The sequence below is a fragment of the Seriola lalandi genome, unplaced genomic scaffold (genome assembly GCF_002814215.2).
Source record: "Seriola lalandi dorsalis isolate HSWRI2012SDOR001 ecotype SW California unplaced genomic scaffold, Sedor1 jcf7180002054422, whole genome shotgun sequence".
Classification (NCBI taxonomy): domain Eukaryota; kingdom Metazoa; phylum Chordata; class Actinopteri; order Carangiformes; family Carangidae; genus Seriola; species Seriola lalandi.
Genome location: NW_019524975.1, coordinates 379005 through 393563, shown reverse-complemented (window position 1 = coordinate 393563; position 14559 = coordinate 379005). Strand labels below are relative to the sequence as shown.

Sequence of the window (14559 nt, the reverse complement as noted above, 5' to 3'; positions counted from 1 at the left end):
AAAACAATAAATAACCAAATGTGGGAATTTGATGGTAGAAGTTAGATGACAGTGGAAAAGACCAGGATCAGTCTTGGTGGCAAGGAAATTTGTTTCCGCTGATTTGAAAGTTAATATCGGTTGCCTATCAAAAATCAGTAATAGCACTATAATTCTGAACTTTGACTTCATGCCCTTCTTTCACCCAAGGGACTCCAAAAACCCTGCAAATTGACAGATGTGATGAGGAAGGCAGGAACAGCAAATGCTGGCAAACAAGACTTTGCACACAATAGGTCTGTGTCTTCATGACTGAAAAATGTATAGTGGAATCTTGAGAGGTAATAAGATGTCACTCAGCACGTCTGTTGCCTCTCTCGGGCTGCTTTTGTAATCAACAGAAAAAACTTAACGGAATTTGAACCTTGTGGAACGGAAATGCCACAGATCCTGATTCAGTCTTATACTGATTATTATTATTTTACTACAACTGCTTATAAATTAACATAAAAACATTTTAATACTCTGCAGATATGGCCTAATTCTGGCAAGTTCAATTATTCCTAAGTTTGCAAAAACTATAACCACTAGAATTGCACTAACCTATTGGAGACTGACTATGGTCCTGATCACAGGATGTATTTCTATTCCCATTTTTATGAGCCAGCAATAGCAGGAGGAATTATGTTTTTGGCTCGTTTGTCCCTCCCTTTCTCGTCAACATGTCATCTTAGTAACGTCTGGAGGGAATTTATTCAAATTTGGTACAAACGTTCATGTGAACTCAACAATGATCTGATCAGAATTTGGTGGTCAAAGCTCAAAGTCACTGTGACCTCAATGAATGTATGAATTATACATAAATCATGACAATTTAACACAAATGTCTATAAGATAAAAGTGCTAAAGTGATGACATTTTATATCCAAATGGTCAAAGGTCAACTTCACCGTGACATCATAATGTGAAAACACTATTCAATGCTGTAACTCAGGACATGGTCACCATATTTCCTGCAAGTTGATTGAGTCATAGCAACTGCCCTTCAACTGTAGCCTATATATTTTTTAAAAGTTTAGGTTCCGACAAGAAGGGGCAGTAATGTGCACCTCACTTTTTTCTACCTGCAAAAAAGCAGTCTGTCTGATCGGGGCCTTCAGGCTTTTACCAGTAAACGTAAACATTTCATGGGGTCAAGTAAACCAGAACAACAACATGCCACGATGAACTAAAACGCTAGCCTCAAGATATAGAGAGGAAAATATAGTTTACAGACATCACTTATGTTCTTCCAGAAAAGTGAAAAAAAAAAATAAAAAAATACAGCCGATGTTGCTTGTGAGTAATTTAACGTTTCTGTCTGCAAATGTGTTTCTGCCATTCCCACCACAAAGCTGAGTCCTTTACCTTTAAAATATTTAGCTGCAATTGTGGCACTTAATTTCTGATCTCATGCTAAAATTATTGATTGAGTTGGATTGTAATGAGCCATCTAACCTGAATATTGTTCACATCATGTCTCTGACTGTCTCAAACTCTTCACTCCTGCTTATGACCCTGATCATGGTGTGTATTGAGAAGTGTTAGAGTAAGACCCAAAGCAACACTTCAGTCATAATGCCACACAACTTTTTCCCAAAATACAAGTTGTATACTGGGCACAATTTAAAATCCGTCTAATTAGCAGCATTATCAATGAAGGGTGTTGTCTCCATCTTTCCAGTAACCCGCTTGCTGAAACTCCCCACAGTGGCAGTAAGAGTGCTTAACACTACCAGGCTTCTCAGCTACAAAGAGTGTGTGGCATTCAGCAAATGTTTGGGGTGGTGTTCAGGTGTTTGAGGTTTTACCTGGACCTCCCAGATTGGGGTTTGTGTAGTCCCAGGTGTCTTGGTCATTCTTGAACACATTCAGGCGAGTGGGCTGCGGAAATATAATTCAGATGAACACGAGAGAACACACTGTACAAACCATGGCCACTTAATTTATACATTTACTTTATACTTTTGTTTAGAAGGACGGGTGTAACGTCAACTCAGAAAGCCAACACTCCCAGCAGGGCTGCTGTGTTATATTGTGCAGGTATTCATGCTGTTGTGTGTTCAATGCACCCATTTTGTTTAAGAACATAGGCAATGTGTTGCAGTAGTACCTTAGCATACTCGATCTTCAGCGTGCAGCAGCCGGAATAGATGTCTGCACCGTTAAGTGATGCCTTGGCTCGCTGGGCACTTTGCACAGAGTCAAATGTAATGACAGGGTTAAGGATGAATCAGGAATTACCAGGTTATCTTAATGATGCAAACTACCAGACACCATGAAAGACTAAAAAACCCCTGCACACCGCCATCTACTTCCTTTAGTTCCTCTTTACAAAGATTTCACAATGTTTAGACCACAAATAGTCTTCCGTAGGTATTGTTTTTTCCAACTTAGAGAAGAGCAGTGTGCAGGGCTTTTGTTGCTCTCGTGCACAGGTAGTAGTTACCCAGCACATACCAAAAAAAAATTATGGATGTACACATCAAGCCATTCATCAGTCATCTTTGACTGCTTTTAGAAATAATACGTGAAATATGTCTACAGGTTCCAGAACAGGTTTGAACTTGAAACAGACATCGGAAATTGTCACAACACCAATAACCTGTCTGTTCATTCAGTTAGAACTTACAGTGTTGTGGAAAGACACCAGTATTTGACACAGTGCAGTTATAATCAGAGACACACCCATGTCAGATAGCACCCATGGAAAAGGATATTCAACCATTGCCTGGACACCGTTCTTCCTGAAGATGACAATTCTCTGGACAGGACCACAGTTGTTGCAGATAGTGTAGAGGACATCCTGTGAAAATGTACAAAATTTTTTAAAAAAACACCACTGTATGCATACACACTACACAGAATCAGAAGCAAAGGTTATATCAAAGTGAGATCTGACACCAGTTTAAGAGGCACAGATGTGTAAAGTAGTCACTACTTAAGTTTGCTGTGAACCTATGAGCAACAATTTGATTTTGACTCTGGATTTTGTTTCCTTGTGCATGTCAGTTTTTTTTCCAGACTACCTCTCACAGAAATGGCCACATTTACAAAACACAATTTCCACAATGAAAGAAACTGTGCATAAGTTTAAAGACATTCAGCACTATAGATTATTGGTGTTAGTTTACAAGATGCCATAAAGTAGTGCAAATTGAGTGGCAGAATGACAATGAAGATAATCTTAAATTGCAATTAAGTACAATAAAACAGAAAAGCAGCATATCCGCATAATAGAGAAAATGGAACCAGTTCAAGTGATTGACTTGCAGCTTGCATTCTTACTATGCAATATGTTTTCAGCATATCACACCACAACTCTGAGCCAAACTCCAGGAGCAGCAGAGTAGTATAATCAGCAAATACAATCTAAAACACCAGCCAATGATTTTCACCTATAGGTCATAACTTTTAACAGGCCTCTGTTTACTACTAACAGTATTGACATTTCAATAACACGTCTGTCAGTTGTAGAAGCTGGCACTCGCTGCAGCCCTATGGAGGTTAACTAACACCAGGCTACTACGCCACAATTTCAAGTAGAGAGACACATAGCAGCCCAAATCTTTGCATTTACCGTGGTGATGGGGTAGATGGGGTTCATGATGGTGAGCAGAAGAACATTGTTAACACTTCTAGAGTCATCAGAATCTCCCGGCCTGGAGATCTTCTGGCTAGTGGAGTAGTTGATAAAGGCTGGGTGACCGGCGATGTAAACTTGGTTGTCTGCAGCATAGGTTACAGCTGTGGATGATCCATTCATGTCTTCGTACTCCACCAATGCCTGGCGCTTCTTGGGCATCACCACCACATAGCTAAAAACAAGAGTAATGAAGGGGTTAGATAAAAAGGCGAATACTTTGAGCTCAACTATACCAAATTTGTAGCTAGTTTCCTGTAAAAAATGTTTTATTCTAAACTTATTATTGTTATTAATCTGCACTTTGAAAAGGATGCATTTTTCTATTAAAATGTCTTCCACACAAATGAAGCCGCTCTTTTTCTCTACCTGATTGCTCCAAATTCTTGCAAAGCCTCTACAAGGTCAGCTTCTGTAACTCCATCCACCAGCCCCCGGACATGCACCACCACAGATGGAAGAGTCTTGTGTGGATCTTCGTATCCCTGTACCAAAGAAAACATAATTAGCGGACATGTTCGATGTTAACATTTACTAGTCTTATTTAAAGTACTTATAAATGTTGCACGAGAGGAGCCTTCTCTGCTACACCTTGTCACCTGTCTTGAACAGTCTTCTGACATTTAAAAAAGTAATTAGGTCCCTATAAGCGCCACCTCAACTGATGCCAGACCTGTGAACTGTAACATGAATAATTACCATCTATGTGGCCCAGCTACAGATTTAGGGAATGTTGTGTCTCAGGGTGGTTAGCTGACTCTGGTTATATCATAGTGAATCTAGACATCACATCAGGAACAGACTGAGAGAAAGACACTGCATCTCTTCTCCTGGAGGCAATGTCTTAGTTGACTCACTTGCTACTAATATCCTTGTATAGTTGCAGGTTTTATATATTTTTGCTCAACTGTTTTGCAACATGTATACCTTAATATATCTAAAACGGCCACGTGTTTTGTCATTTTTGATTTTCTAAAGAAAATAAACCCTTAGTTCTTAGTTGTACAACCTGGAGATGAGTTTTCAAGTTATCCTACAATGTGCACTTTACACACTTTTATACTCAAGGAAATAACGGTGTTACTCACTTGTTGCATGCAAAGTATATGTAAATTCCCATGATATTATATGAGAATTGCTTAATGCAACATTTGTATCTGATGTGGCCGAATGCTCAAGAATCGATTCTGGATTTGATTGCGGGAACCAAACCCTCGGGATCAGGAAATCAGGATATCAGTGCTGATATCCAGTCCTCATATTTAGCATGGATGGTGGCAAACTACCATATGTTTTAATGTAGGAATATTTAGTGGTAGATGTATGTATTCGTTATGTTGTGTAAATGCATTTTATTCTATTTTTGGGGTGGCTTACTAACATCTTTTTTGGCGACGAATGAGCACTACTCCCGCCATATAAATTATGAGGAACGGGTGAAAACTTATTTTGTATTCTCATAATCGGTTGATTGTGTTACTTATTCTCTTTCCTCGGTCACGTTTGCTGTGAACAACACACTAATTAACCTCAGGTTACTCTGGGCAGCTGGGGGAGGGGGCAGTTAATTGCCGCGGTGTATAGTTGTAATGTTTAATCAGCATTTCTCCTAATCTAATGGCATGTTTTTTTTAATCAAACGTGCATGGACAACCATACTAATGTTACTTCACACAAAGCAGCGGCTGGTTTAATGCTGACCGGTCCTAATCTTAAAATGACCACTGTGTGTAGCTCACGGCTAGCACGCTGCTAACGTTACCGGTGCTAGAACAAAGCCGGGCTCAGACAAGGCCCGGCCGTGGAAACCGCCCTCAAACGAGCCTATACAGCACAAACAATTTATGTGTCGAGATGTGTCCTTGTTAGCCTCACACGTATACAACGTTAGACCGATAAAGCTAATAAAAAGCTATGAACGACAACCCTTTACTCTCTAACACATTTAACGACCTGCGACGTGTCGTGACATTTTTTTTTTTTTTTTACCACCGCTCATTTGAATGAATTAAAATCCACCAAGAAGACTGTAACCGAGCCGGGCGGGTGTGTTATGCAAGTTAAACTAATCTCCAATGCAGCTCACACATGACCGACTCACCGTGGCCATTCCGTCGGTTTTCTGTCGTTTCGTTGCCCTGCCGTCTTCGCTGTAGTAACGGCTCGCTGCAGTAGCCATGTTGTCCCGGTTAAAAAGGATGGTGGTAGTGACGATGAACTGAAATGGACGGAAAAGTCAAGAAAAACGAAGCTCCAGTTTCCACGCCCACCACAACGCCACTGCATGCTGTGATAGGCTGAGGTAGCTCGCAATCTATTTGTGACTTGAGTGACAGCCAATAGGAGAACAGACAGTACAAACAGGCGTTGACGCGGTATTACAACAATTATCTGACTGTATACATCGCATCTAATAAATAACCAGAGGTGTATTTTTGGCTTCACAGTGAGGTCTAATAACACTTTGGAGCCTGCTGTGTTTAAAGACAAACATAATGAGTTATGTTTATTACTTTGACTTTTGTTCCTTTAGGTTGGTAGCTGTCAGTTTGTATAATATCCTAGTTTGTTACATGCTGTCCTGTATTTCAAAACTTCTCTTTTCAAGAATTGCACAGTAAGTACAGTAAGAGCACTGACAGACAACTCCAATGTCACCACTACTAATAAAATATATCTATAATGAAAACCTGCAGCTAACACTAAAATAAAACTTATGTGAGTGAGAAATAAAAAGGCAATGGTATTTGTTGAAGAGGTTTATTCAAAAATAAAACTGCCACTGTCTTACCATATAAGCCAGAAACAGAACCAAAATGTTCAAGCAGCCCTTACAGAAATCAAACTTGAGCACAGTATTTATTTTAAAATCAAGTCACAGGAACAAATCAGAAATCAACACATGGGGAAAAATCTATTCAGCACACAGTGAAGCTGATCAGGTTTGTAAAAAGGGCAGTGCAGCACAGAAACAACAAACAGTAGGAATGTGACATCATATATAAAGGCATGCAGGCCAGTAAGTATGTCTTATGAGTGGAAACATTAAACAGCATTTGAACTCAAAAGTCATACTGGAGTGCAATACAAAAAATTATATCTATGCCGATTCTCAATGGGGGAAAATATCTCCAGGTTCGCAAATTTAAGCACAGGAAATAAAATCAGTTTTTGATATAATGTCCTCACCCTCAACAACTATCAGTGGGGTTTTCGTCAACTGCAGTTTACTGTATGAGCTGCCCAAACCACTGCTAAAAGTCAACTGCAACATTCAGTGTTACCTTAATGTAACTGTTGCTTCTTACACTTGCTACATAGCTTCTGAGAAGAAAGATAACCTCTGGCAGCAGCTGAAAGAACATTTAAAATAATCCCTGTCCAATGGAAATTGATGTCTGTCTGCTATACTGACTAAAGCTCAAACAATGTGAGGCTGCAAAAAGACTACAGTCCTTGGGAGAAAATTAAACTTTAACGACTGAGACTAGACAGACAAGTACAAAAAATCAGCTGCTGTAGGGCTGTAAAAAGCAGACATGGTGCAGGGGCTGAGGGTCTGTCTGTTAAGGACAGTGGGGGTGGGTGGGGAAGGGGGTGGGACTAATAGTCTTCTTCACTCAGTCATCTGCTGGCGTAGGGCTGCGGTTTGGACTTGCTGAACGGGAACGACTGAAACAGAAACGGAAAAGAGTTAGCTCGCCACAAGGGAGGTTGGAAGAATGATCAGGAAAAAAATCCCATATTACTCAATAATTTAATACAACTTTGTGAGAGTGGATGGGCGCTAATATTTAACTGTGAGTACTTCTTTGACCTGTCAAACCAAGGTTCATCTCAAGAGCCACAGATTATTTTTTAAGTGTCCAGGGTCATAAGGTAAATACATAATTGAGCCCTCAGGACAAACAAACACCTATTCAGATAAATGACACGAGTCCTTGACAAAGTGTCCTCCCTTGCTTCTAGAACAGGTTGTTAGCATAGTTTCTGCTCTAAGGAGAGATTTACGACTTAATCCTTCAACAACTACAAACACAGAAAGAGGGGCAGCACAAACAGATGGAAACTGTTCTATACCATGACCAGAAAAGGAACTACAGATTGAGTTTTAGTACTAAAGTAGAAACTATAATAGAGAAGCAGCTTAAAATGGTAATGATGCTGTGACATGTATGGCACAAGAAGAAAAACATATCTGACAAAGCCTCCTCAGAGATATCAGCCCATTAAAATTCATGTTGCCTTCCTCTCTTGCACTCAGTCATCCACGCACTCTCACATGCAGCCACACATTTGTACTCTGTGCATGCTTGTTAAAGGCTCAACTTTAGCTCTGTCATCACCAGTTTCCCAGACTACATCAAGTCTGTGCATTTTCTTTCATCATCAAAATGAGCTTGTCAGGGGGTTTGATTTTTGGTTACCTTTGGAGACAGTGGCAGAAACAACAAGTACAGAGAAGCGAAGGATGAAAGGACTGAAGGACGGATGACTACAACTTGGAGAGACACTGCGCTGGGAGGCTCTTGAAGACTGATCTCTCGTCAGCTCTCTTTCTCTCACTTTCAGAAGCTAAGACAGAGGCCGAAGAACTCTGGTAGGTAGGTAGGGGGGTCTGGTAGGTAGGTTATGGATTAAAAAAGGTAGTGGTCGAACTCTGATCTGTGTGGGTCAGCCCTCTGGTACATCTGAAGGCTGGCTGGCTGGCTGGCTGGGTGGGTGACTCTAGTAGAACAACTGTATGTGTGCGCGGGCTGATCTCGTCTGAGCGTGTGCGTCGGTTGAACAGACGGTCGCCCATTCACTGTGGGGAGGGTTTGGTCGGTAGGTCGACCTCTTTCTCGCTGTCTAACACCAGATGCAGGCGAAGGCTGATCTCAGGTCAGCTCTTAGTCACCCTCCCGCAGGACGTACACACCGCCAGCTGGCAGACCCTGGGCCTGGGATCAGCTGTGGTGTCAGTGCAGTGCTCAGCTCCCACCACACGCTTTAAAGAAAATATGAAAAATAAACAAAACTGTGCTGCAAAGATGCTTACCGTAAGTCACACCAAGGGTGTCGTTTTGTCTGATCTCAGCTAATATTTTTCTGGAGAGTTCTCTTCATCTAGCCAAATTCAGGATAGGGAATTAAAATTTAAGAAAAAAGTAAAACATTTAAAATGCTACCTCTGACCATGTTTACTTAACACTTGTCAATCCAATAAAAAAAAAATACTCCCTTGCTCTGTCAGTAAATTCATTTAGAAAAGGACTACATGGGTGAGATCAGGGAAAAGCAGGAGTACAGAGAATATGGTTGCATCTCCCTGGTTTTTAGCTTCTATGAGTCTCAACAGTTTACAAGCTGAGCAGAGACTGTCTTTCATGTGCTCTTTTTTCCGAGATCAACTGGGACTGATAAAGAGCTACAATGAGATTTAACAGTGCAGAGCCTTTGAGCACTGGAAAAGAGAGCACAAGAGAGAGGTCTAATCTTTCATCTACTTTTACTTCCCTACATCAGACAGGGGGCCAAGTCCCTGTCCTCTAGCCCTCCCTCTCCACTACTGGCCAACAGCAGAGTCAGAAGACATGGCACGAGCTGCAGGTCTCTCTGTGCCGAGGAGGTGGAGGGGTCTCAGCGGTCGTCCATCTCATCGTCATATGGCGGCCGTTTGGTGACAGCATGATGCTCCCAGGTGGAATGAGGGTCTATTTAACAGTCAATCCCTGCCTAGGGTGGAACACCTAGCTCTGGCTAGTGTGAAAAAACATAACTGACCCTCACTTGGAACACAGGATAGTATCTAAAATCTATAATGGATCATCTAGACATTACTGGACCTTCTTCCTACTCAGGTGTTAAACACGTATAAATGTCTTAGTAAAACAAAGCACTAGAAATTTATTAGACAGCCTAAACCGTTTCAGTGACTGAAATACATCTAGACTGAGGGTTTACCTGTTCCTCTTGTGATTAGCTGACTGAGATCGTGAACGGGATCGGGAGACAGAGCGTCCTCTGGGCGCAGAGCCGGACCGAGACCGAGATCGGGAGCGACTGGAAGAAAAAAAAACAAAAAACAAGGTTTTCAAGCAACACTATTGAATGATATAGCTAGGATTATGTAAACATCTTTACAAACCTAAGCAGAGAAGGGTGTCATGGATGGCTGCAGAGACTCACTGAGAAGCAGATGTACACAAATCTAAATCTCATTGTGTAGTGCTGACCTGGCCGTCAGGCAAGCTGACAGGTTGATCCACCACTGTGTCAGGAAGTTCCCTACTTTCTGTGTCAGAGTTTGTGTGAACATTTCAAATGATCTTGTAGCACTTAACACTTAATATCATTGCTCATCTTTTCACTGTTCAGTCCAATTATGTAGATAAAATCTAGTTCTAATCCTTTTCCATTGAGTTCTTCTATTTTTTATTTGCATTGTGATTAATAAAAGTGATATTGCTTACAGTACATGAAACCACCAATCTATATGAAAAGCATGCATGAACGTGTCACACATGAATGAACAGCCATATGTGTTCGCATACATGCAGCCCAAAGAAGCATAATCAAAGCCTTTTACAAAATCACTACTGAAAAATGTGATTTACAGAAAACAGGTACAAGATACAGAGTAAGTTGTTTATTGCTCTTTGTAAACAATCTTTACTTTGTGTGTCTCACTCTACAATCATGTGACCTGGGCAGAAGGGTTTGCAATGACAGCAACAGTTTGTTTCAGACACAAGCCGTGTAATTATGATCCGAAAACATGCAGCTTACACGACCTACCTTCTCACTGGAGTCCTGGACTTAGAACGGGCTGGGGAGCCAGACCTAATGTTGGAGGAAATAGAGGTTTAATTGCAGATGTGGGAACGGTGGCAACACTGGAGGAGTTAACAACCGGAGTGAGGCTGAACAAATTACACACACTGCACATGTACATAATTGGTCCCTGGGGGAGGTAATAATAATCTGCTCTGCCCTTTAGCCATCCTTCCTTCTGAAAAAAATGGATTTACACAACCCCGATGAGGAGCAGTTACATCTCTCACATATCCCGCAAATGCTAAAGTATCCAAATGAATGAACTGCCCGTGGCAGGGTGCAGTTAAATCTTAGTTAAATACTGTTATACAAGCTCTGTTCTCACCTGCTCCTGCGTCTGGAATAGGATGGAGATCTGCGGCGGCTCCTGAGAAAGTAAAACAAAAAATACAAAAAGGATAAATACTCAGCACACCTCACCACAAAACTTAACTGTTTATTACAGTTTATTATACAATATAAAATCTGTTTGCTTGTGTAAATAAAATCTTGTAAGACAGTGAGCACAATTCCAGTTGTTATCCAGAGTTCAATCTCTTAAGCCCGTGGTTACACTGGTCAAAAAACTCGCTAACACGTGCCAACAAATGGCTTTTGTCAGCAATGTGAAAGGGTAAAACTGGCATTTGCTCGTGGCTCAAATGACTCTGCAGTAGCCGTGGGTATTTATCAGCTCAGATCGACAGTGATGTAAACACACTGTTTTTCTATAAACACACCGGTCACCTACCCAGCACAGTGCTGTTAAACCAGAAACACTGCGCCCTGGGATGAAAGATTGAGCACTGCCCCAAAATAAGTTTTAAACATACAACCGAGGCATCTCACACGGAGGCTCTGACACTTACAGGAGAGCCAACTCGGGGACGAGACACAACAGATCCATTTTACCTGTCTGCATGGCAGCTAGCAGCTCATTTGCAAAGTGACTTATCAATTTAGATATGAACCTGGTTTGTTGTGATTTGCTGAGGTTGATATCACCTTTTGTCTGTCATGCTCAAAGCACCAAAAATTAAAACCAAAAGCCAGTGAACACATTAAATTCATGTGAGCTCTCCCCAAACCCTAGAACATGTTGCCAAACACTCTGGACAGAGACTGTACTCAATGCAGACAGATAAGTTCCCCTGTGTTTTTGATCATTGATCCAGTTTTTAAATGGCACCTACATTATTTTATTTGTATTATTGATCACAGACTTCCTAATTTAGTCCATGTGCTGTCCTCACACTATAAACAACCAACAAGAAGTACCAATCCTGTTAATACTTCATAAGGTGTGGGTGTGTTTTGATCCGGACTTACCGACTATGGCTTCGGCTGCGGGAGCGAGAACGATAGCGGCGTCCACGGGATCTGGACCTGGAGCGAGACCTGGAGCGAGACCGAGACCTGGAATGGAAAAATGGGATTATTCCTCTGTGTCCTTTACTCCTTTGATGGTACAACAAGGGATACTGTTTGCCTCAAAGCATAAAATGCTGAGCTTCCTGAGTGGAAGCCACGAGCAAAACAGACTGTATTTCTTCACCTGCTGCGACGGCCCCTCTTGCTGAAGCGGTAGCAGTCATAGGCATAGTGGCCCCGGTCCCCACACTGGTAACACCGGTCATTGGGGTCAAACTGCCGTCGGCTGGGGCGCCCACGGCCCTTTCTGGAGAGACCTGTTGACATCTCAACACGAACACGGGAACCACAAAGGACCCTAAGCAGAACAAAGGTCAGTAAGAGGTAAGTAAGGTATTCATGCAGGTTACAAGGATTCGCAAATCTAGATAGGATTACACTTTTATCTTAATTTCCCTAAAATTTGACAATTTTTTCTGTTACAAGGCAACATACACAGGACTCAAGAGCAAAACATAAGGGCTAAACACTTGTCGACGAAATTTGTAAATTACAAAATAGTAAGTCATTTTTGGTAAAACTTCAAGACTACTGCGCTTTATATATACACATATATAATAATAATAAAAAAAAAATAATAATAATAAAAAAAGTCAATACAAAAATACTACTGAAATATTACAGGAGAATGTTATGACTCACTTTCCATCCATGCCTTTCACAGCATCTTCGGCATCTCTGGGATCCTCAAACTCCACAAAGGCAAACCCAGGTGGGTTTCTGGCCACCCAGACACTTCTTAGTGGGCCATAATAACTGAACGCTCGCTCGAGCTCACCTTTGGCAGCACCATTGCCAAGGTCACCCACATACACTTTGCAGTCGGTGGCCCGAGATGAACTACGCGATGAGTAGTATGACATCTCTCCTTGCCTGATGGGAGAAAGGTAAAATGTGCATACAGTAGATTTGAAACAATTGGTGCATTACTCTGAATTAAACTGCAGAAAATTACTCTGCAACTTTTTTGACATAATGGTTTCAGTCATCTTTCAAGCAAAACAGAAAATCTTTGGTATTTGGACATATAAAACAATGAATGTAAAAATGTCATCTTTAAGCGCTGGAAAACTATAACAGACATTCTTCTCCATTTTCTGACATTTTATTGAGTAAATGATGAAATTACTATTTAAGAAAATAACCTGCAGATCAATCAGTTATTAGATTCACTGTTAACCACATATGTGACATGTCAACAATTTCAATAACTGAAACACTTAATATCTGCTGATTTCAACCTCTTACAGGAGAAAAGGGTCCCCCTTCCTTGTCCATATATCATCGGAAGATGGATATTAAGGTTTCTGGGCCAGCTATCATCCAAACACATACAACTATAGCTGCTGGTTAAGAAGAGTTTATTGATCCCTGTGAGGAGCTGAGCTCACTGTCTTCAATACAACATGATCTGTGGAGCTGGTAGAGATCCCTTGAGGACCCCGGTGTGAGAAGGGTTTAAACACATCTCGTTTGGTGGCTCAGCAGGTGCGGCAGCTCCACATGGTTCCTGCAGCTTGTTAACGCGCCAAACCCTGCCTCCCCAGATCTCTTTACACCGACAACAGCTGCTGTTTGCTATGCCACAAATTCGCCGCGTCACCTTCGTTCACAAACGCAATCGATAAAATTTTTCTGAATAACCGTGGTTTATGACGAATAGATATAGAGCCATCGTATGTAATACCATGTGAGGACATTATTGCGCACAGGCCCGCTTAAATGTATGATACGAATCGTATGAGCGTTTAGAATCATGGACACATTTCTAGCTCGCCAACACTCCATTTCATAATGGCAGATATTTTCTTAGATAATAATTAAAATCAAACACGCACACACATTTGATGTCTGAGCATATAAGTGGTTAAATCCATGACTTAGTTTAAGGCCTCACTCTCAGCCTGCTCATAAACAATGGCGGCGGCACGCGTTAGCTAACGTTACCTTCCTTCCGCCGTTCCGTTGGTTTCTGAATCTGCTCCCAGTGTAAATGAAAGTTTGACCAACTCGAACTGAAGTTCGAGATGGTATCTAGCCTATGAAATGTTTTTTTTGTAGTATAAACTCGCTAACCAGCCACTTACGAGCTCTAACGGCTCTTCCACAGGTCTATCCTGCAGGTGACCGGGTTAGCAACGACCAACGTAAGGCAACCCTGTACCTTGTCCACGTGACGTCCGCATCTGCGCACAAAGACATTTCCGGTCAATCCTTCGAAATCAAGCGACCACCAGACGGACATCACTGTTTTTGTTGTTTTGTTTTTTTGTAGTTGTTTATTTTTACACCGTCAAAACTCAGTAAATTATTATGTATTTTTATTTCTATTTGTTTTTAATAATTATTTTCTAACAACTGTATATTGTTAAGTATCCCTGCAACTTGTGCTCTGTGTTAGATATAATCAACGTGTTTTATGTATTAGGCATATTTAAATTGGCCCATAAAAAAAAACCCGAAAAAACCGATACAAACGATCAAAATTTACAGTAAATATATGTAAAATTGATTAATTTTCAGCGGTCACAGCTAGAAATGCCAACGTCACATTCTTCAGTGAGAATAAATTCATACGGATTATCTTTATCAGTCTAGCATTTGTTATCAAATAATGTGAATCCCTGCACCACATAATGCATTCCTAAAAAGCCATCAACACCAACTTT

General features: G+C 41.1%; 2 protein-coding genes across 7 annotated transcripts in view; both read right to left on the bottom strand.

Moving 5' to 3' along the window:
* Nucleotides 1-5910, bottom strand: part of LOC111657958 (heterogeneous nuclear ribonucleoprotein L-like) — a 12568-nt gene extending 6658 nt beyond the window's left edge. For all 4 annotated transcript variants that reach the window (XM_023410312.2, XM_023410314.2, XM_023410313.2 and 1 more), the window contains exons 1-6: nucleotides 5763-5910; nucleotides 4031-4146; nucleotides 3599-3836; nucleotides 2739-2824; nucleotides 2132-2228; nucleotides 1830-1902 (exon numbers count right to left, since the gene is read on the bottom strand). In XM_023410312.2, the coding sequence (XP_023266080.1) occupies nucleotides 1830-1902; nucleotides 2132-2228; nucleotides 2739-2824; nucleotides 3599-3836; nucleotides 4031-4146; nucleotides 5763-5840 (688 nt within the window). In that variant the 5' untranslated portion in view covers nucleotides 5841-5910. The remainder of the gene's footprint in view (nucleotides 1-1829; nucleotides 1903-2131; nucleotides 2229-2738; nucleotides 2825-3598; nucleotides 3837-4030; nucleotides 4147-5762) is intronic.
* A 497-nt stretch (nucleotides 5911-6407) lies between these two features.
* srsf7a (serine and arginine rich splicing factor 7a) lies at nucleotides 6408-14062 on the bottom strand. 3 transcript variants are annotated; one of them, XR_002760963.2, is made up of 9 exons: nucleotides 13838-14062; nucleotides 12533-12763; nucleotides 12015-12188; nucleotides 11789-11875; nucleotides 10806-10847; nucleotides 10442-10486; nucleotides 9608-9706; nucleotides 8089-8651; nucleotides 6408-7333 (listed from the first exon to the last, which is right to left on the bottom strand). XR_002760963.2 is itself a non-coding variant. In XM_023410320.2 (8 exons), the coding sequence occupies exons 2-8, from the start codon at nucleotides 12751-12753 to the stop codon at nucleotides 8558-8560; spliced, it is 762 nt and encodes a 253-aa protein (XP_023266088.1). In that variant the 5' UTR covers nucleotides 12754-12763; nucleotides 13838-14062; the 3' UTR covers nucleotides 6408-8557. The 3 variants fall into 3 exon arrangements, 2 of the variants coding, with proteins under 2 accessions (XP_023266088.1, XP_023266089.1); XM_023410320.2 differs by having other exon boundaries at nucleotides 6408-8651; XM_023410321.2 differs by lacking the exon at nucleotides 8089-8651 and having other exon boundaries at nucleotides 13838-14061.
* Between the last annotated feature and the right edge of the window lie 497 nt (nucleotides 14063-14559).

Coding starts and splice junctions, on each gene's coding strand:
- srsf7a (XM_023410320.2), bottom strand. CDS start 12,753: ATGTCATACTACTCATCGCGTAGTTCATCTCGGGCCACCGACTGCAAA. Junction 11,876..12,014: donor AAGAGGGGCCGTCGCAGCAG/GTGAAGAAATAC, acceptor TTTCCATTCCAG/GTCTCGGTCTCGCTCCAGGT. Junction 10,487..10,805: donor TATTCCAGACGCAGGAGCAG/GTGAGAACAGAG, acceptor CTCCAACATTAG/GTCTGGCTCCCCAGCCCGTT.